Source organism: Ambystoma mexicanum, chromosome 9 (assembly GCF_040938575.1).
Source record: "Ambystoma mexicanum isolate Mex_15411 chromosome 9, UKY_AmexF1_1, whole genome shotgun sequence".
In the NCBI taxonomy this organism is placed as follows: Eukaryota; Metazoa; Chordata; class Amphibia; order Caudata; family Ambystomatidae; genus Ambystoma; species Ambystoma mexicanum.
Window position 1 is genome coordinate 1469798471 of NC_090931.1, and position 22579 is coordinate 1469821049.

Genomic DNA, 22579 nt, shown 5'->3' on the forward strand with positions numbered 1-22579 from the left:
AGGAGCACAGAGCACCCAGGCCAAGGCTCTCAATGGATAACGTTGGACAAGTAGCAAGGCTGAGACTCTCAGGAGGTGGTAAAGGCTGGTTCATAAATACAGTAAACCCCCAAGCCCCCAAAAAGGAATGTTCACACACTGTTATGTGACAACACAGTTCTTTACTGCCAGCAAGTTTGAGAAAAATAAGGTTCAAGTAAATATACAGATCAATAAATAGTATACTTTGTACTCAGGCAACACTATCCTAATAATGGCAACAATATATCTTCTATGTGGTACCACGCAATATTTAGGTTAAATACATATGCACCAGCTGCTAGCAGTTCTTAAGAAGCATGAGAATTGCTACGCAAGGAGTAACTTCATATATCATTGTAGGAAGGCAGGTTAGATTATGCACACTGTCAGTATACTATCTTTAGACTTAAATAGTGATACTGTGTGAGGATCCACCCACCTGGGCAACCTGAAAGGGAAAAGTTAGGTTATACTTTATCTTGTATACCATGTCCAGTCCAAATAAGTACAATAATGATTTGCTTTTCTTCTACAGGTTTTACCACCCCAAAGTACCTGAGATGCCACCAAGAACAGGTTCCACGACAAGTGTGGGACCCTTTGATGACTCCTGAGGTTGGAAGGCGCTCTTCCTCATCACAGTACCTTTGGTGCCTTGACAGGCGAAGTGGTGGAGTTTCTTGGCTTTACTCGATGGGAACCCTCGAGGATGGATGGACCCCCTTTATAAGAAGGAGCCGCTGGGACGTCATGGTCAAAAGAAAAGAAGAAACCAAGCAGTGTCAGAAAGGCAGCTGTGGATGTCCCATGAAGGTGAAACTTACTATGGAGCCCGACAAGGCCTGGCCAAAGAGAATATGACACTTGGGGACCTTTGATGCTTTTGAGTGAATATGGGTGCAGTGACAGATTTAGCTGTTCGGTTTCAGAATTTTGCCGTTTACCGATTTACGGTTCTTCGGTGCTGTAGCCACAGCACATACCTCTGAATAGTTTCTGGTGACCTGGACTCGACCACTGGACTGGACTATGGACCCTCACCAAACCTGGACCCTCAGGGCATCTTCTTTGGATATTGGTGGTAGGAAACCCACCAGCGGACATTCCTCTGCACACAGCGAACTTGGATCTTCTTCGGTGGGAAAAAGTGGTCAGATGTCATGTCAGGGATGTTCTTTCAAAGATTCTATGATCAGGTGTAATGTTCGCAGCTCTGGGTGTCAAGCAGCACTATGCCAGGGTACCCTCTCTTCTGGGCGATACGTAGTAATCTGGCTTCTAGTGGTCACAAACACTCTTCTGGACCCAGGGCAACACAACTGGACTTCTTTGGATCAAGATGTCCAAGCACTCCTCTTCTGGACTCTTGAAGACCCCTTCTCCGGATGGCAGGCACACAGGAATATCCAGGGGGACATTCATCCAAACCAGACACCCATAACACAGAATGTGGATTGGAGTAAGCACCCAGCCTTTCAGAGCACTACACTGCATTCACTCCAGTTTCAGTCAGGGCTGGTCCAGGCATTGTTTCACACAACCAAAACCAGATACCCACAACACAGAATTTGAGTTGATTTCATGCTCCATTCATACAGGTCCCACTTCAAGGTTGTACCCACAAATCGTAACCCTGAGAAGGGTCCAGCCAGTCTGGCAGGAGGCAGCCCCAAAGCCATCGATGGTCCTTCTACCCAACAACCATTCAGGGATAAGGAATAGTGCCATGGCTTCTCAGGACTTTGAAACCAGTGGTCATCTTGCCTTGTGTAGGAATCCATTGATTCCTATGGCAGGGGCTGGGTATCCCACCACATTGAGAATATTTAGAGCCACTATCATATCAGCATGCATCTGCCACCAGCCCATACCATGCTCTATGGGCAACACACATGTGCCCAAAAACATACACTAGGGGTACAGGGTTGTACCCCTACCCATGTGTGCCCTAAGGGTATTCCATGGGTACTGTTCACTAAGAACAAAATGAAGAGATGCACTGCCAGGGGTCCAGACTGGACTCATGTGCATAAAATAAGTAGAACACACTGTTTAAGGAGGTATAGGACAAGGACAAGGATGCCCTTTCCCTCCAATGCATTTCCAGCATCACAGTCACATACCATGTTCCTTTGAATTGGCTTGCGCGGGTTAAAGATAGAAATCAATGTGTCATGCGATGGTTCGTACCATTTCCGTCATACATCTTTACCTTTAGTAAGCTTCACAGCTCCACGCTAATGTGGATTTCCTCAACAGGTACCCTATTGACAAATTATCTGGGAGCAAAAGGGAAGAAGGTGAGATATGTGATGTGATCCTGTCTGTTTTGGCAGACTGCTGGGAGAGTGGTCAGGGAGACTCCTGGAACCAGTGGCTCATTGGCCCGGTGGCAGTATTGGGAGGATCCCAGGACACTCTCCTTTGGTCCAAATCATAGAGCAGGAGGCACCATGGGCACACCCCTCTCCAGCGGGGCCATCAAACCCACAGCTCTGCACTTCAGAACTCCATGGAGGACCTTTCAAGTTTTCCCATAGACCAAGTGGACCACAAACATGTGATTAGAGTGTCCTGCAATGTTCATGGACCCATTCAAGTGTGCAGTCCTTTGAGCAGATTTCTGTAAACCTGGAAACATGCAGGTTCGATCTCAGGACTATGAAGAATATGGAGTAGGCAATATAAACAGCCCAACCCTCCCAATTTAATCTTACCTGCCAAAATCATAACTGCAGACCATTCCCAGGCATGGTCTGATGTCCCTAACACATCCTGGGTACACAGGAATTGAAAAACTGCCTCCAAGGTTCATACAGACTTAGACTGGTCCCCTCAGACGACCCAGTCCCACTCAGAGGAAGCTGAGACCCACAACCAAATACAGACATTCAACACTTGGGATTCACAGGTGCAAATACCACCCATTGGGTGGGGAGCCAGTCTATTTAACCCAGCCAACTCTGTCTGATGGTGTGAGGCGTTGGGGCAGGTTTTAATTGGGGCTGGAAGATTTTGGAGCATGTTGCAAGAACTTTAGAGGATGAAGTGGAGAGTTAGAGGAGATGGTGATGTCAGGAGGAAGTGTCGAGAGTTTAACGGAAGGGCTAACATCAAGAGAAGGCGAAGAGCTGAAGGAGCTGGATGTGTCTGTAGGGGCGGACAAGACTTTTGAGAAGTTGATATCAGGAGGAGGTGGTGTAGAATTGGAGGAGCCAGTAGCAGAAAGAAAAGAGCTGCCAGTTATGAGGGGGAAGTAATCTTCAGAGTAGGTGGACAGAATTGGGAGGAAGTAGTCCCAGTTGGGAGGAGGACACAATCACAGCAAGATCAGGAAGACCCGAGGAGACTATGTTGGCCCAAGGCAGGTCAAAGAGGCAGGAGAATGTGCAAGACTCAGGCATGGCTAGCATAGCAGGCAGGACTCAAAACGCAAGGAGAATGCAGTTTACTATAAGTCAGCTGAAAAAGACCTAGGATCTAGAGATCCATAGCAGATACTCATGGCTCCAGTATCCATACCTCAGGAAGCTTAATTACTATCTGAGGTTAGCAGTGGCAACATCATAACCCAGATTTGGGCTGGTGGACATGCTTCGCTAGTAAGCCTGGGAGCGGCACACAGGAAAGTCCACATCTGGCAAAGATAGCTGGCAAAGGAGTAGTGAACACCTTGGGTTGCGAGGGGCAGAGGCCTGGATTCAGTTACCCAGAGGATTGCTTTAGTTTAGTATTTTGTTTTGTACACTGCGTGAATAAAAGATCAAACGCCTACTTCAGGAGTTCAGTTGTTTGTGCATCCCACTCTACCCTCCATGACAGATCGTATTGTGCTTTCTTGGGAGTTGTACCTCCTAAACACAGTTGATTGAAATAATGTATCAAACTATAGCACATATGATGATGAGGATCCATTTAAGTGAGAAGTAACTTCACCTTTAGTAAAGGAGATCTTGCTTGAGGATACCTTATATTGAACTCATGATAATATAAACAAACATGCATATTTCAGAGATGGCAGAGTACATATCCATTTGACACCCATAAGCCCCCAAGGCACAATATGCTTGCACATGTACCAAACCTATAATATTTATGTTTGTCCAATAATGAATCACCCAAACATGTAACAGATTACTTTTCAGGACCATCAGGGCATGCCAAATAGCTGATTGATAATACATGGCTCCTCAGTTTTCCAGTTCTCTGGGGTATCAAATGGCCATCAACCCGTTAGTATTGGGAAGTTACTGCAAGCTCGCTATGGTGTTAATATAGACAACTGAACAGCGGCGAGGTGACCATCCTGCTGATAATGGCACATGGAGCAACTGAAACCCCTTCATGTGTGTGAGGTACTGAGCTACTCACAAACTATTCTCTTGCTGGTGTGTGTAGCCACCTTTTCATAGTGGCCCCACATGCCCTCTTGTTTCTATAAAACAACCTTTCAAAGGGTACACCATGACTCTGTAAACAGATTGATAACTTTATTTGTTTTTGCCATATCAACTTGCAGAGTGGTGACACCAGCCATACTTGTCTGAAAAATCAGTCACAATCTTATTTCAGTCTGCCTGCAAATAAAAATTCACTTGATTTGTATCTCTCTAGTAGAGTTGTTGAAGAATCGAAATCAGTTTGGTCCCCATGAAATGGGGGCAGCAAAAGGAACTTTGTCTTGTAAAGGGTTTCCATATCCATCTTAAAAGCGTCCTCCCAATAGGGCATATCACTACTTGCTCTCATCCACATGTCTTGAGTAAAACCTTCTCCTTCGAACCATAGGTCCTACAAGAATGATGCAAAAAGAGAGAGATCATAATCAGGGCAGGTAAAATGATGACAGGTAAAATGATGCAAAAAGAGAGAGATCTCATTTCGGGACCTACTAAACACCTCTCACCCTCTTGACAGTAGTCATTTACCTGTCACTATAAATGAAAACGACTAGAGCAGAGCTGCACATTTTCAAACATCCTGAAAGACCTCTAAATCAACATAATCAAATTGGTAAATGCTGGCAACATTTACTGCACATACACTACAAGCTTCTGAATTAGCCACTCAGGGTAATGTACTTGAGTAACATTTGGTATCACTAGTATCACTACTACTTATCACCAAAAACAAACCTTTCTTCAACACATACCAATACTAAAGCACCCAAACTATTCCTGATGAACACCTGAAACAGCTGTCTGAAACATTGACTACTGTTTCACCACTTGGTGCCTCCTTGTCATCCATTGGGGTCGAAGAGCCTGCAAGTGCATGCCATTTCCACAACACATGCAGGCACGCCGTTCTCTAGCAGAAAGGTGTTCTTGCACATATCAACACCAGAGCATTGGCAGACCAAAGGTTAGAACCCTCACTTGGGGAGCTGTGGTTTAGCCCTGCGGCTCCACTCCTGGATTCCATAATTGTGTCTCTTTTTGCCCTATATGAGGAGTTGGAACTTACCTTTCAGATGTACCAAAGACCAATGAAGGGACGAGGCAACCTCTGAGCGGCTTTGTTTGGCAAGGATAAATGTGTCTTTGGGACTTTCAATTTTCCATAGCTGGGCGGTGTGGACATGGCCTTTCATGGCGTTGTTGGCTGCCTGAGGAGTTTTCTCTCATGAGAGGCTGCCAGCCAGTGATGGCGCACTTGACGTGCTAAAGAAAATACACTCAGCAAGAACAGGTGACACTAAAAGGAATTATATTAAATCAATATATCTCCCCCAAGTGACGCTTTAAGGGATATCAACAAATGTAATTGCTTACACTTGTGGAGATAAATAACATTTAAAATAGCCTGGTGAGGGACTTCATGTGATGTCCTGGTTTCATAAACTGGTATCTGAATATCTTGGCTGCATTTGAAAGTATTATATTTTAACTCACACAATTGACTTCAGAACTAAGATTATTTTATTTTAGTGTGACTGCAGCAATGTTCTAATAAGACAGTCATAAGACCTGTCACTTCAACGGAACAATTGAAGCATTGTGGCATTGGAGAGAGGGGGTTTGAGTTTATATTTCACTGAGGCTATATTGTTGGGAGGTGTAATCTTACTATGGCCTCCTTTAAAGGGAACCTGAGCAAAGACATGTAACGGGCGTCTGCTAGTGCTCATAAAAGACCAAAGAGCATCTCTCTGTCTCCCAATGAAGCAAATGCTGATCCAACTATGCGTTCTATCTTAATTGAGTTAAGAACCCTGAAGCCTTTTATGGAAACAACTAACATGAAATTACAGCAGCTAGATGGTCATCTTTTGAATCAAGAATGGAGGAAGTCGAAAGGCGAATTAGCAATGCTGAAGATGTATCCAGTAGAGTGGTTCAGTTAGAAATTGCTGTTAAGACTCTTCAAAAACAATCTGAAAACAGAAATAGGCGCATAATCAATCATCTTTTCATTGGTGAACTACCTGATGGGGTGGAAGGAGATGATCCGATTTTGTTTCTAGGAACTATGATTCCTAAATTACTAGTCCTTCGTGGCTCTGTAATTCTAAATATTCAAACAGCTCATCCAAGCCGCCCCTAATCCTTTCAGCAAACAGGAGTCGCTCATCAAGAATGTTTATTTTCACCTTATTGGATTATTCAAATCATCTTGAATAAAGTTAAATTGTAAAAACAGTGCATTTTGAATGGACGCAAAATCTGCATTGCTTAAAATGTGTCAAATGTGACTGCCTCGCAAAGAAAATAAGTTTTGACATTTAGAGCTGCTTTACGACAACTAACTTGTTATTGTTCATCCAGAGTACTTCAGAGTCACCCTAAAAGGTCAGACTTCAACATTTTAATATCCCATGGATCTAGAGCACTTAATTTGTGCAAAAAAGAATGGAAGAAATTGACACTTTGTTATGATCTCAAGATATGAATTCAGCCTTGTCTTTTAAATAACTTAACATATGATTTATGACAAGTCGCTCATTTATTTTTTACTCAAATCCAGTAAGTATGGAATGGAGCGAGTGTGGGCCTGGCTTCATCTGCCTGGTTCATCACCTCCCAAGTGTCCTGATTGAACATGAATTGGTGGAGCCGTTCCCTCCTAGCCGCAGTTTTTCTTTTTTCTTTTTCCAACCAAATCTTTATTGATAGTTATCTCAGTTGTGCAGTTGCAACAATGTGTATATCAACCAGATGCTAATAACAAACATCTTCATCCTATTATTTTCAACTTCCTAATTATCAATAAGTCCCCCCTTGCATCCTCAGGTCTTTACCAACTATGCTAGCCACAGTTTTAATTGATATTCTATTATTGAAGGATTGTTTCATGTTAATATTGTTGTCTTCCCCTCCTTCTGCGATTGTTTTTTTTGCTTGTTTTCTTTACAGGAAGCTATCACTGGAAAATTGAGGTTTTTCTCTCAGATCTGGGATTTTATCTTGTTCTAGGAGTACGAGTAAGTCTAAATCATTTATGCATATGTTTCAATACGTAGGCTGTTATCTTTGTTTGTTATTTGATAAATGTCGCTGAATGTTGCTTCTTGGAATGTTAAAGGTTTGGATAATCCAATCAAGAGATAGAAGGTTACCTCTTATTTGAATACATCTAAGTAATCTATTGCTTGCATCCAAGAAACATGTGTCTCTACTAAAATATTTTCAGTGGGAGAGGTTTTTTAAGTGCTGATGATGGTAAAGATTATGGTGTATACCTTCCTCTGAATAAATCCTTCAAATATAAAGTGCTTCATTTGGATTCAGGTGATTGAGGTACATGGGTTCTTATAAAAATCCTAGTTCACTCAGTTGTTCATACTATTTTGAATGTTTATGGCTGTACCATGCCTAACCCCTCCTACTGATCCAGTCTTGAAAAATATATTTTCCAAAATGATATCCTAAACTTGATTGTCTCTTGTGACTGTGATGAAATGATTGATCCTTTCTTAGATAGGAAATCAGAAGAAAGTTTTAAAAAGACCAAATATCATAAAGAGTTTTTAAAGTTTATATCTGAATTAGGCATTATAGACTCCTGGCGCATTTCATAACCAGCCGACTATCATTTTTTATTTCACTCTATTCCACATAATCCGTTTTCAAGAATTAATTACATCTTCATATCCAAGTCTGTATCAGGTTCATTAATTGATGCTAAGAGGTTGATAGTATTCCTCTATCGCACCATGTGCCAACACATGTATTCAATATGTGTTTCTTTGAATGTGTTATGTTTAAACATGTTTGTTTATCTTCAGGTTAGTTGTGAGAAGGGTCTCCTGCTCCGCTGGGGACATTGTGACATAGTAGAATATTCTGTATGTATATATGAAGCCTTTCTGTGAAGCTAGGCAGTTGTAGCTGAGCAGTGGAGAGGGGCGCTCTATGAACCTCCTTAATAAGAATCAAGATAGAACATTTGGTGTCACTTACTTTATGAAACTTCACAATTGGTGACAAGTGGAAGCATGCCCCTCTCCTTGTGTCATGGTCGCAGTGCCCCTGTAGGTGTGCTGTAGGAAAAATGGCCTGCTGTTAGGACTCTGCTCTGTGTCCGGTGATTTCAGTGTGCGAAGGCGGTTGAAGGTGGTTGAAGGCATCGGCCGTGCTATCTCTGGATGGCCGTGAATTCTTTTCTTCAAGGGTGTCAGGCCTGGCAAGTGTGTATGGCATTCCCCCTCCAATTGCGCTCTGAGTGGCAGGAGTGTACCCAGTCCTCAGAGAGCAGCCCGTGCATCCAACGCACATGCTGGCCTTCTGGCTTTGATGTCCAAGTGCCAAAGTGGTCCCCAGCAATGAGTACGCTCCGCTTGGAGATGGCGGCTGTGTCTCTGAGGCCCGTGCAAGTATTGGCAAAGTGGAGAAACCTTCTGGAGGATCTGTTGGGAACTGCGATGAGGCTGCTGCTTATTAATGTGGACTTTACAGGTAGTGACGCGGACAGAGGACCTACTGAAGCTATAGCTCTTGTGTTGTGTTTGATTGAAATTGCCACAACCAATTTGTTTCGTATTTTGCACCTATGGTGGCGCTGTAGAAAGTGTGATTTAGCAATTCTCCCCAAAGCTGCTGATTAATCTCCAACTTGTGTCGATTGGGGGTTTGGCGTGTGCTTACTTACTATAAGAAATGTACTCAAATCATCTTGAATAAAGTTAAATCGTCAAAACAGTGCATTTTGAATGGACGCAAAATCTGCATTGAGCTCAGCTATTGTGAAAGTGTGTTGCTACTTGCTGCGTGGAATTTGCTGGCGCTATCACCTAGAAGGCTGCACTGCGAGCGTACGCTCTTGCTGCCTCGGACTGCTTCCAGGAGGGGCGGAGCTTCTGCCGGTCACGTGACGGATCATGTGACTTATAAGGAAGCTTATTATTCCGGCACAGCCACCCTTGCAGCGTTAAGCCCTGGAGCTGTAAGGGCTGGAGCCACTGTTTAGCTGTTTGGCTGTGACCTGTGCCCCTGTCCCTGGGAACAATACACTGACTTGGCTGATGGCTGACTACTGCCCAGAAGTAATATGTGAGTACCTGTCATGAAAAGCATCTAGGCACTTGCGGTGCCTGCACCTGCATTAACCTACTGAGCTATCTTGCATGTATTTAGAGCTTATTCGAAGTGTGGAGGAAAATGCTGAACCAGCCAGGCCTCTCGATCTGAATGAGCCAGCATTCTTGCAAGGGGTTAACTGCGAAGGCCCTTTGAGACATAAACATTTAGTTTTGCATGAAGCCCTGCACAGCTTGTAGGAGCCAGGCACGGCCATTCTCTTCTGCGCTCTGCGAGTCAGGTGCACTGATAACACAGGAATGTAGAAAGGCGCTTCCCACAACAACGTGCACGGAGCCTGAGAGCCAAAACGGACAGTAACTTTCCAGTTAAAAACATGTTTTGCTGCATGGAAGGTTTTAGCCTAGAAAATTTGCGAAGAGCTGGTAGGTCATAGTGATTGATGTGCAGCTCCTAATAAGAGAACCTTACCTGGGTCAGTTAGGGGAGGACTCTTCCTGGGCTGTTTGTGAGACGCACGCATGGAGAGAAACAACGCCTGGACTACCAGCCAGTACTACCAGCCAGCACTAGAGGGCAGAGGCACCTGGCCTCACATTCCCGCTTGGGTGCAGGCCTTCGGGGGCTAGGCCAGTCCCTGAACAGACTGTATCAGCATCAACGATTCCTAGGAGCATAAGAATTATTGCATATTCATCTGTGATTGATAATTTGACTTATTGAGCTTGCACTTTAATCCCCATACTATTGAAAACTGCTGCTTAATTCTAATTAGTCTATGTAGTAAATAAATGCAAGCATACAATCTTCTGAGTGAGTGGCTTTCTTCCAGACTTAGTTCATCGTGTCTCGCATAGATTCTTACTTGTGAGGGAAAGTAATTAAGAGTGATATTTCACTAAGGACTGGCCTTGGGGGAGGCCGGGGTGCGGGTTCCTCTTTTCACTACAGTACAATAAGACTGTACAAAATCTCCAGACTGCTACCTTGGTCGTCCTTATCACTCTAATTGCTTATGTTCATAGGGTGAGGGAGGAGAGTCGGACTCGGGCAGCTCCTCAAGCTGTTGGGCGTTCCTTACCCTGCGGCTTTCGACTGCATAGCTTTTCTGGAAGATCTGCTGCTCCATAGGAACTATGGTGCCTATATATGCTTAAATATAAAACTCATCTTATATCCAGCAGCAGCACTCTCCTATCTCTCATTTTTAGATATACTTGTGGATGTTTTAGTATTTTAGTGTCTACTCCTGCTCAGTGCATTTTTTTGAAATATCCTGTTTCTATTTTTAACTTTACTGCTTATAAACTTTGTATTTTGGTGACAGTTGGTCTGTTTATCTTTATCTTTAGTTTGTTTCTCTGGTTCTCCAGTTCTCTGTGTGGATTTGTATCTAGATGACACGTAGGGATCTCAGGAGTCAATCAGCCATGGAGGCTACCTTTGATTCTCTGAAATCTGGTGAGGAGCTTGTTTCTCCAGATCTCAAAGAAGGTACTCTCCCTCAATCTCCTGCTATTGTCCTCCTATGCAAACAAGACACTACCAAGGTTGAACTCCCTAGCACTCAAATCTCTGGTCCCCTAGGGACTATTGCGCTGAAAAGTATTGTACATGCCCAGATCCATCCTCAGAATAAGAATGAGATGTTTAATACTATGGGCATTATTCCACGTATTCTGGGTGACAATAGTTGTATCTTTAATGGAAATCATGACAATTCCATTGATGCTCAGGAAGAGTGACTAGCGGCTACTCTAGCCCTAAATCTGGGTGACAGGGGTAGTTCCTTTAGGGGGGCCCATAGTGTTGAAGTAGATGATGAAATTGTGAATGCTACCCAAATGACTCCTACTCCTTCACAGTTAAATACATCCCTGCCTGCTGCTCAGTCGGTTGCTCCTGGGTGTACAAATATTTCTGCTGTTTTTAGTGTCCCTACTGTTCTACAATCCTCTCACATGGAAGGCTATATCAATCATACAACCTCTCCTTCTAAGTTTTCTGGAGGGGTGCCCTCCCCAGGTGGGGTGGTAGATCAGTGCTTAATTACACATACCAATCGTTCTGCTTGCACAGCTGGGAACCCAGACAGTTCTACTTTGAAAGCTCTGATTTTTAAAACTCCCTTAAGGAAACCAATGCCTAGTTCCATTAAAACAAAACCTAAGCTAGGCTCGTTGGGGGAACCTATCCTGGGGAAAAACAATTCTAACTATTTTGGGGAAAGAACAGCCACCAGCACATTAATTAAACCTCCTTCTTCGGCCCTTTCAGTGATCACTCTAGATCGCTTGCATTTGGCAGAAGTGGTTAAAAGATTGGACACTGAGGGCTGTTGCGCACGACAGTGATGGCTGCCTCATACGAGCGCACCGGCCTGTGAAAATTCTGTTCTGAAATTAATCCTGGTTCTGGAGCTCGCTGCGCAACGCCGAACGGGAAGGACGAACAGGAGATGCCGACACAGTCGCACAGAAAATCCTAAAGCTGATAAGGCATCGGCGGCGGAGATACGTCGAGTGGAAGTTTTGGCGGGGCGAGGCCTAGACGCGAGCCTACCCACACATCCAGAAGATCAAGACCCAGGGACGTTGGCACTCTGGACGGCTGGCGCTGTGGGGAGGGGCCTGTGGTGTAGCAACGCCGGCACTGGAGTGAGAGGAGCCAGACCCGAGTGGGCAACTTCGACTGGCTTGTACAGTGGCAGGGACTGCCGAGGCTACGCGGAGGGGCCAGCTGTCGGATACCGCCCCGGCCGATACCCGCATACAGTGGCCGAGGTGACGGCGGAGCCGCCGCGTGGATGGGGCCCGGGCTCCTGGTGAGGCGTGCACCCGCAGTGCGTTGCCGGTCCTCCGAGGGGTGCCTCCCCTGCCGACTCCTCTGGGCCTGAACTGGGGCAGGAGCTGCGGGGCGTATGCCCTATGAGAAACCCTGAAGGCCGCAGCAGTGGGGCGGGAGGACGCGGAGGCCTGGCCCGGCGGCCCAGCACTAACATACGACCACCCCTCATACGAAGGCCGCAGGCGGCGGAATTAATCTGGATTGTAAAACATTCTCAGTTTAGGAGACATTGCTGGTCTGCGCGGCCGCTGCCTGGAAATGCCCTAGATGCACTACGGGGCACAGAACACTCCCCGCTGTGACGCATGAGTTGGCCCGCGGGTGCCCCTAGCTTGATACACTACGGATTTGGGGCCACCATTTTCACAAGTGACAGGAAGCACACAACAGCTGCAGTACTATGGGAAACACGAGGAGACAGGACAAAATGGTGGAAGGAGCAGGAGCCAAAAAGAAAGGGTCGATGGATTCATACACCAGCTGCCAGTCAGGGAGTGGTGAACTCGAGCCGGCCACGCCATCCAGCTCCGAATCTGTCGTGGAGAGTGGGGATAAAGTCCAATAGCTAACCAACATAGTCCAAAGTGGCTTTCTGTCCCTAAATGTAAAATTGGACGATATTGTAACAACCATCGGAACACTGAAAACTAGAGTGGAAAAGCACAGCCTGAGATTAACGGAAGCAGAAAATAGGATTGGAACGACGGAGGATAATGTCGCACGACACGAACAAGACATGGCCCTGCTCAAAGACAACATGAATAAACTTCAGAATAAGTGCGAAGACCTGGAATCGCGTTCCAGAAGGAACAATGTGCGCATTGTTGGAATACCCGAGACATTTGGTAAAGACAAAATGGAACTACAGATTGAATCACTCCTTAAGACTCTCCTTGGCTCCGACTCCTTTTCAGGGCACTTCCTGGTTGAGCGTGCACACCGCACCCTGGCCCCGGTACCAAAACCTGGGGCTCCACCGTGCACGATTATTGCAAGGCTGCTTAATTACGGTGACAGGGACACAATCCTCAGAAAGGCGAGAGAGCTTGGGACACTGCAATTCGATGGAAGGCGCATTCATATCTACCCGGACTTCGCGGCTGGGGTGCAGGCCAGCCGAAGATCGTATGAGCCGGTTAAAAAGATGCTGAGAGCACGACAGGTCCCATATGCGCTGATATTTCCAGCCAAGATGCGTATCCAATATGGAGGAAGGGCACATTTCTTTGAGACTCCGGCTGCGGCTCTGGCATATGTAGAGGCCACTATCCCGCTGCCCCCCAGGGGCCTTGGGCCAGACCAGAATGGGGGACACTCGCCTGCGGCAAATGACTGAGCCCCACCTGTTGCCTTGGGTCAAATGTGTATCCTTTTGTTAGATATGTTCGGCTCCCGTGGGGGGCTTCAAGTTATATTACCGCGGGCCGTGAGCCCGGTCTGGCGGCCCAGTGTAAGCAACAAAGGTACCCTCAGGAAAGTTCCTAATGGTTATTAGGGTCCATCTTCAAGTTGGGGTAGATGATGTGGGTGGAGGTGGGGGTGGGGAAGTTGTGAATGTTTTGGCCGGTTGGCCCCACCAAGACGAGTTTGAGTCTTGGGGAGAGGAATGTGTGAACGAAAGTTTTAGTTTAACGAAAATGTGGTCTCACGGACACTGGCGCTGCTCAAATAATGGCAGACTATTACTGTCTGCCCAATGTGGCATGTCGGAGCCTCTATACATGTATAAATGGGCGACAGGTTAAAAATAAGACTACTGTCCTGGAATGTCCGGGGCCTAAATAACCCAATGAAAGCCAGAAAAGTGGGAAACTATGTCAACAGACACGGGCCTCAGATCTTAATGCTGCAAGAAACACATGCACAGATCACAGTTAATGAAAATATATTGGCTAAATGGGGCAAGTCACGATACTATACGGAGTACTCCTCGCAATCCAGAGGGGTTTGCACACTCATACACCACTCGCTGGGTTTCCTAACCAAAGGACACAAGGCGGACCAGACGGGGAGATATGTAGTGGTTTGGGGGGAAATTGCTGGGAAACAAATAACCCTGGTGAACACATATGGGCCCAACCTGGATGACCCGGAATTCTACCTGAATATGTTTAATATCCTTAGTAAACATGACACAACTAGCATAATATGGGGTGTAGACTTCAATGTGGCGCTGGATCCTGCACTAGATAGATCTGTCAGCATGGCCAGGCCTCCCACCAAGACGGCATTGACCTTGGGTCAAATCCTTCCCCAATTGTCCGTACTAGATGCTTGGCGAGTTCTCCATCCTATTGATAGACGATACACATTCTACTCATCGGTACATGACAGTGAGTCACGTATAGACTATTGGTTTATATCCTCGAATATCGCACATACACTACAAAACTGTGAAATCCTCCCCCGCATGCAGTCTAACCACTCCCCGGTGGTGATGGAGATCAAGTTGGCTGATGCTCCCAGGCCATCATCAAGATGGAGAATGCCTAGGGATATACTGAAGGACTCAAACACTGTTGAAACTTTGCATGTTGAGATTGCTAACATTTTTGTAGATAACGTGGGGACAGTGGACCAGATATCTACGGTCTGGGAAGTGTTTAAGGTCTGGATTAGAGGGGTACTAAAATCCAAAACCATGGGACTCCTGAAGGGTGTACGCCGAGAACTAGAAGGGGTGGAAGTGAAATTGAACGAGCTAGAAGAAACCTATACCCGCACACACGGGGGGATATTCTAGCTGAGATACACAAACTCCTCAGGGAATTTGACTGTCTGGCAAAAAGGGAAATACAGTATATTGTGGCCCCCACCCGAGCACGCAGATATGGAGAGGGAAACAAGGCGGGGAAATTGCTGGCTAACCTAGTGAAACATGAGAAGCAACAAACCCAGATTACCACTATCCAAACTGTCATGATGCCTACCCCCGGGCATCTGGAGCAAGCCCATCAGCCCCGGAAGCAGGCATCCAGACATTTATTAAAACCTCAGCTGCCCCGGCTAGGGGCTATCTGGGTTCAGTCCTGGCGCCTTAGGCGCCAGGCTTATAATAGAAATCAGTCCTGGCGCCTAAGGCGCCAGGCTCATAGTCATCACTTACCTCAGGCAGACCATGCTGCAAATGCATCCAGGCCAACGTGAGGCCTGGAAGGGACTATTTTTCTACAGGGACTATTTTTTACTCGGGTGTGGTTCTATGGACTTCTTACCTGCGACTAATTTTGAGGCTATTTAAACCACGCCCGACCAGCAACACACGCTTCGCGTTATTCTGCATTCTGCAGCGTAACGCTCACCGTGCCTGCAAGCCAGCATCCAGTCTTCTGCCACGCCCGCCTCGAATACGGAGCTTCTAGAAAAAGGGGCAAGAAGGAGAAAAGGTTAGATCACAGACATTATTTTAATTCCTTACCTGATTCAGGATCTTGCACGACTCCGAGCATGAAAGGACATTACTTCAGCAAGCGTTGCATCGCCAGCTGCAGCGCCGCGCCATACTCACCAGTCCACAGTATCTTTCGACTCGGCGCTGCCTCCATCATTTTCCTCGGCAAACTCCATTACCTGGGGGAAAACAAAGGAATAACAAGGTGAGCCTAGAGAGCCGACAAAGACAATGGGCCTCATTACAACCTGGCAGCTTCGGATCGCGGTGATTCCGTGACGGCGGTAATAAAGTTTCCGTGTCCGCAAGGTTGCGGAAAGACCGTCCGATTACATGCTGTCGGTCGCGCGCACCACACGGACGCGGAAACGTTGTTAACGCCGTCACGGAAAAAGCCACGGAAATGGACATAGTGCTGCCACAAGTAGCGCAAAACCCGTGTCCGCCTCCGTCGCCACAGAAACGGAAACGGAAATACCATGATCGCCAAAAAACGGAAACAGAGAGGCGCCCATCATATAAAGCACAATCCATTGCCATCCAGAGTCAGCACAAGCACAATCCATACTGTGAGAAGGCAAAAGGGACCACCAGCATGTCTGCCAGGATTCCAGCGCAGAGGCAGCACAAACAGCGCTTCAGTGAGGCGGAGCTAACTGTGCTCGTGGAGCACATAGTGGAGCATGCAGAGATGCTGTTCAGTGCCGATTCAGCAGCGGAGGAAGGAAGTGTGGGCAGAAGCAGCACGCAAGTGCACCGCTGTGGGCATGACAGTGAGGAGCGTCAAGGACTGCCACAAGCAGTGGAACGACCTCAGGCTGAGGGTTCGTAACCTCATCTCCACACACCGCCAACGCAGCAGTGGGACAGGTGGAGAACCCCCTTCCCCACTGAGGCTGCAAGCATGGGAGGAGCGTTGGAGCAGTGTCCTCCACCTTGAGGGCATTCATGGGATCGGGGAGGCTGAGGCAGGAGTGAGCCCACCTGCAGATGCTGGTAAGTGGTCAAACATGAATGCCATAAAAGAATATGTTGATGGCATTACAGTGCCAAAGAACCCATTAATAACCCCCCCGCCCCCAGGCAGTGCATGACTTGCCCAAAGGACCCATTAATAAACCCCCCCCAGGCAGTGCATGACTGGCCCAAAGGACCCATTAATAACCCCCTCCCAGGCAGTGCATGACTGGCCCAAAGGACCCATTAATAACCCCCCCCCCAGGCAGTGCATGACTGGCCCAAAGGTCCCATTAATAACTCCCCCCCCAGGCAGTGCATGACTTGCCCAAAGGACCCATTAATAACCCCCCCCCCCCCCAGGCAGTGCATGACTGGCCCAAAGGACCCATTACAACAGGCCAGGCAATCAGCACCGGCACGTGCCCAAGCCACCGCCCCCACACAAGAGGATGCTGCCAGCAGTTCGGCATCTCAGCCCCCACTACCAACTGCAACAGATGTGCCGCCACCACCACCGACATCCCCACCGTCTCCACGCTGCCTGAGGCAAGACAGGTGCCACGGGAACTCACCATGCCCACGCAAACCAACACAGAAGGCAGCTGCACTGCAGAGGAGGCGGCCTGTAGTGACAACAGTGCCCCGGTAGAGCACTCTGATGCTGGGCCACAGGGGGCGACGCCCACATTTGATGACCTGGGTTCCTTCCATCAGCTGGAGTTTAGCCCCACTTCACTCAGAAGTCCCATGAGGTCACCCACCCCATCCATGGCAGAGTTGAATTCCCGCATGCAGCGGATGGAGGAGCAGCAGGCAACCCTCACACAGCTGGTGGAGAGGCAGCTTGAAGAATCTAGGCTGCAGAGGGAGTGCTATAGCACGTCAGTGCGTCGCCTCTCAAGGTCTATTGGACGCTTTGCAAGCACAATAGTCACCCTTGCACGCCATGTGCGTGAGGGTAACAACAACACCTCCAGGCTCATTGAGGCCATGTTGATTGGGCAACAGGCAAATCTTGCACGGATACCATCCATACCGGATTCTGTGCCACCGCATCAAGCTCCACTACTGCCAGTCCAAGGAGGCGCTCAAGTCGGCTAACAGGGCTCTCGGGCAAGAATGCACAGGCACAGAAGCGCACACGGAAGTGATGATATGTGTGTGGGGCACTGCAGGACACACGTGGACTTGAAGGGTGTGAGGGGTGGGTACGTTTGGGTGGTGGGGGAGGTTGTTTTGGGTGTTTGAACATTGGGGCCTGGGTGGGGGTGGGTACGTTTGGGTGGTGGGGGAGGTTGTTTTGGCTGTTTGAACATTGGGGCCTGGGTGGGGGTGGGTACGTTTGGTTGGTGGGTGGGCTCGGGTGTACAGCTTCCCTAACCATTTTACCTCCTTCCCTGTTGTGAATTCATCAATATATCATCATTTGAAAGCAAAACATACATGTGTGGACATATATCATTTCATTTGCAGTACAACTAATCATTTATTGTCATCACTCTATGCATTGCTGTGAATGTGCTGTGTCTCAAAAGTAAATGCGAATCAGCTCATCCTGTGCTCTTTGGCCATCAAGTGCACCCCCAGGGGGAGGTGGTGCCATCCCATCCCCATATCCATCCCCATCTTCTTCATCTGCGTCTGGGGGCATTGGGATGTTCCTGCGCAGGCACAGATTGTGCAGCATGGCACATACGAGCGTGATTTTACGCGTCTTCACTGGGCTGTACAGCAGTGATCCCCCAGATCTGCTCAGACAGCGGAAACGGGCCTTCAGCAGTCTGAATGTCCTCTCAATCATTCCACGTGTGTGGACATGTGCCCTATTGTATGCCTCTTCATGCCTGTTCCTTGGTCTCCATACACGTGTCATCAGCCATGGCGTGAGTGCATATCCAGCATCACCTACATGGGATGAAGATGGGGGGACATGTCAGTGTTTGTGGTATCATGTCTTAATCTGATGCTGTGCTATCTTGTATCATTGTTCATTCATGCATATGTGCCATGCAGTGGTTTGAAGTGTTCATTGGGCTTCACAGTGGATGTCCCCAACTGGATATTGGCCTACACATTTATGTGCATGTGTACTGTGCCCTGCGGGTGACATTGGATTGTGAGTATGTCATAGTGCACACATGGCAGAGTGACTCCACTGTACTGAAGTAGTCAATGCATGAAGTCTCATTTACAGGCATCTCGTGCATTGGGAGGGCAGTGTTCCATTTGTGGGTGGGTGTCTGCAGTGGCACAAGGTGTATGGGACAGTGACAGGATGGGCTGTGGCAGGGTGTGTACAGGCACACTGTGGTGACCTGTCATGTCTTCCTTTGTGATGCTTGGTATCCGCTGTCTATTTGGTAGATGGGAGGGGGGGTGATGCATGTGCGGTCCAGCGGCACACTCACATTACTCATTGGCCTGGACACATACATAACGCTTCAACAGGGTCAGGGCATTGTCAGCTGTACTCACCCAATAGCCATGTGCTTTGTCCGGCATAGCGTTCCATGTACCGTGGCAACGTGGAATTCCGCAGTACAATTGAGTCATGGGTTGAGCCTGGGAAACGTGCGCAGCAGTGTGTAATCAGTAGCGTGGCATCACATACCATCTGTACATTCATTGAGTGATACTGTTTCCTATTGCGGAACACCATCTCAATTGCACGTGGTACTGTCAGCTCAATGTGGGTGAAGTCAAGTGCACCTATGCAATTTGGCATGCCCGCTATGGCATGGAAGGCCAACTTTGTGGCAATGACCTCGGGGAGGGTACGGGGTAGGGCTATGTGTTCCGACACATGGCGCAAAAGGGCATCCAGTACCTGTACCAGGATTTTCGATAAACAGGGTTGTGATATGCCGTGCAGCTCACCGACCGTGTGTTGATAGGTGCCAGTGCCAAGGAAATGCAGCACAGACACAACCTTCAGGAGGGGGGGATGACAGTGGGGGTGTCTATGTTGCTGCTGATGTCGTCCTCAATCATGGCAGTGATGTACAGGATTGTTGGGCGGTCCAGCCGGTATAGTGCGTGGATCTGTCCTGGGGTAAGGTTCCAGGGTGAGGCCCTGATGCGTGGTATTTCAGGCTGCCTGCAGGGTAGTGGTGGCTGCACAATGGGGTTTGCCATAGGTGCAGGGTTGGCTGGTTGGCGCCTGCGCCTCCTCCGCCTCCTCCTCTGCACCATTACTGCCATCATGTGCAGTGCTGCCTGTTGGTTGAGTAGGCCCAGTCCAAGTGCTATTAGAGCTGCTGCCTGCATGGTTCTGTGTTGTGTTGGGCTGGGTGTGGCCCTTTATTGGGCTCCCAGTGTGCTGCTGGGTCCAGCTGGGCTGATTTGGTGCACCTGCGCCCTGATTCTGTTCAGCAGGCACTGTTTACTGTCATGTTCGCGGTGGCGGCGGTACCGCCACCGTGATCACAGTTTTAACGCCATTTTTCTGGCGGTGTTTCCATGTCCGCGCTAGTTGTGATGCTCGCGGTGTTTCGTGTTGCCGGTAACGGAGGGGTTTCCGTGCAGGTGGACTTTACGGGACCCTTAACTCCTTGGTGGCGGTTTGAGGAGGTGCTATTTCCGGGGCTGGGGGTCATGATTGGGCGGACGTGGAAACAGTGCCGGTATGGTTTTACCGCCGGCGTTAACTCCGGACCGGTGTACTTGTAATGAGGCCCAATCACTATTACCACGAGGCTTACCTAATTTACCACCAGAGGCATTACCCTTCAATACGCCACATCTTCTTATGCCGCATCTATAAAGGGAGGGAAAACAACTTTACCGGATAGTGATGGGTAATACAGACTGTTACCTGAACGCCATCAGCAGCCTCCAGACAATATTTTTTAGCTGCAAATCAACAAGGGGATGCAAGAGTGAACATCGGACATATTGAACTCTTTGAACTTGGTAAACCCCAGAGTCAATATTCCTCCAGAACTCCAGTACCCCAAACCAGTGAAGTAACTGGTATCTACGTGCCCCTGAATGCCACACAGGATGGAGAGCTCATCATTTAAAAACATAAGGTCAGGATACTAATTGGGAATATCGGAGGTGACTAGTGGGGAGAGCGAGGGACCATCACTCAAATCCACGGGGCTAAAGCCCTTTCTCCACTTGCAGGAGAATACTTCTACGGGTCAAGCAGACGAGATTAGGCGGGCCAGTCCAGACTGTCATCTCTGCACTACGCTTCACGTTGGTGGAGACCGCAGCTGTCCGGGTCCGATCGACGCCCCTGTGGGAACCAGGTGAGCGTAACACAAACAGCGCAAAACGAGATAATCACAAGCGAACAGGGCATTAATGTATTTGCTAATTTCCACAAAACCCTATATGCAAACAAAGATAAGAAATCTCTTACCGAAATCAAAAATTACCTTGCCACGCTAGATCTCCCAACACTTCCAGAAAATAACAAACTGGCCCTAGAACAGCCCATCACAGCGGAAGAACTCACGGAAGCAATCAAGGACCTCTCATCCGGTAAAGCACCGGGAGCAGATGGGCTCAGTGCGGAATTCTATAAAGAGTTTCGCGAAGAGCTGGTCCCTATATTGCTAGAAACATGGGAAGAGGCCCTGGGGAAACAAGTATTACCCTTAACAATGCGGGAGGCCATAATCATGGTGCAACCCAAACATCGGCGCCCGCCACAAGACATGTCATCCTACAGGCCCCGATCGCTTATAAATGTGGATGCGAAAATCTTCGCGAAAGTACTGGCGAACCGCATGCTGCCTATAACACCCACGCTGGTGCATGCAGTCCAAAGTGGATTTATCCCGCAAAGATCCACTGCCTTGAATCTACGCAGACTATTTGCCATAATGGCACAAATAAACCCTAATAAACAGGCGGTAGTGTTGTCCCTCGATGCCGAAAAGGCGGTTGATTCTGTTTCCTGGGAATACCTCTTTGCAGTACTCGAGGCATTTGGAATAGGCCCCAACTTTATCAAATACGTCAGGCTACTATACACTGCCCCTAGCACGAAAGTGTGCACCAACATAACTATCTCAGGGCTGTTTGAACTAGGCAGAGGCACCAGACAAGGGTGCCCTTTCTCTCCAATTTTATTTGCCCTAACGATAGAGCCCATGGCAGCAGCTGTTCGACTGCGACATAAAAACAGGGGTATCACACTGAAGGGAGCCACCTAGATAATTTCACTGTACGCAGATGATACACTGCTATATGTACGTGAGCCCGAGGAGAACATCGCCCCCATAATGGCAGACATTCATGAATTCGCTGAATACTTCGGATACACGGTGAACAATGCGAAATCAGAAATTTTCCCACTCAACCCCTCCACAAAGTGCCCTGTGCTAACATGTGGCCTTCAGTGGTCAGAGCGACATGTCAGGTACCTTGGGGTGCTGGTTTCTGGAAACAGACAAACCCTGTATGCTGATAATCATGAACAGACACTGCAGACACTCAACTCCAAACTACAGATCTGGAGACATTTGCCCATTTCGCTTCACGGTAGGATTGCTATACTCAAAATGATTGTGCTTCCAAAACTGCTATATTTATTTGTAAATATCCCCACATGGCCAGGCAAGGAATTCTTCTCCAGACTCCGATCCCTGGCAGTGGCATTTATTTGGAATGGAAAGGTGGCCAGGACGAGCTGGGAGAAGATGACAGAACCATACGACAGTGGCGGAATCGCGGCCCCAGATTTCTAGTTGTATTACCTGGTAGCGCAGGCACAGTTTGCGAAATTCTGGTATGAAGCAATAGACAACTCGCCCCACACATGGATAGAGACACATACCACCTCACCCACGGATATCAGATCGGTTATTTTTGATACACGATACAGAGATGAATGTGATTATGACCCTGTGAGATGTACTGTAAGAGC

General features: G+C 47.8%; 1 protein-coding gene across 1 annotated transcript in view; it reads right to left on the bottom strand.

The window, feature by feature from the left end:
• Positions 1-4497: 4497 nt before the first annotated feature.
• Positions 4498-22579, bottom strand: part of ADCY10 (adenylate cyclase 10) — a 1140628-nt gene continuing 1122546 nt past the window's right edge. Inside the window, exon 12 of the mRNA XM_069614009.1 lies at positions 4498-4812. Coding sequence (XP_069470110.1) covers positions 4585-4812 — 228 coding nt within the window. The 3' untranslated portion in view covers positions 4498-4584. The remainder of the gene's footprint in view (positions 4813-22579) is intronic.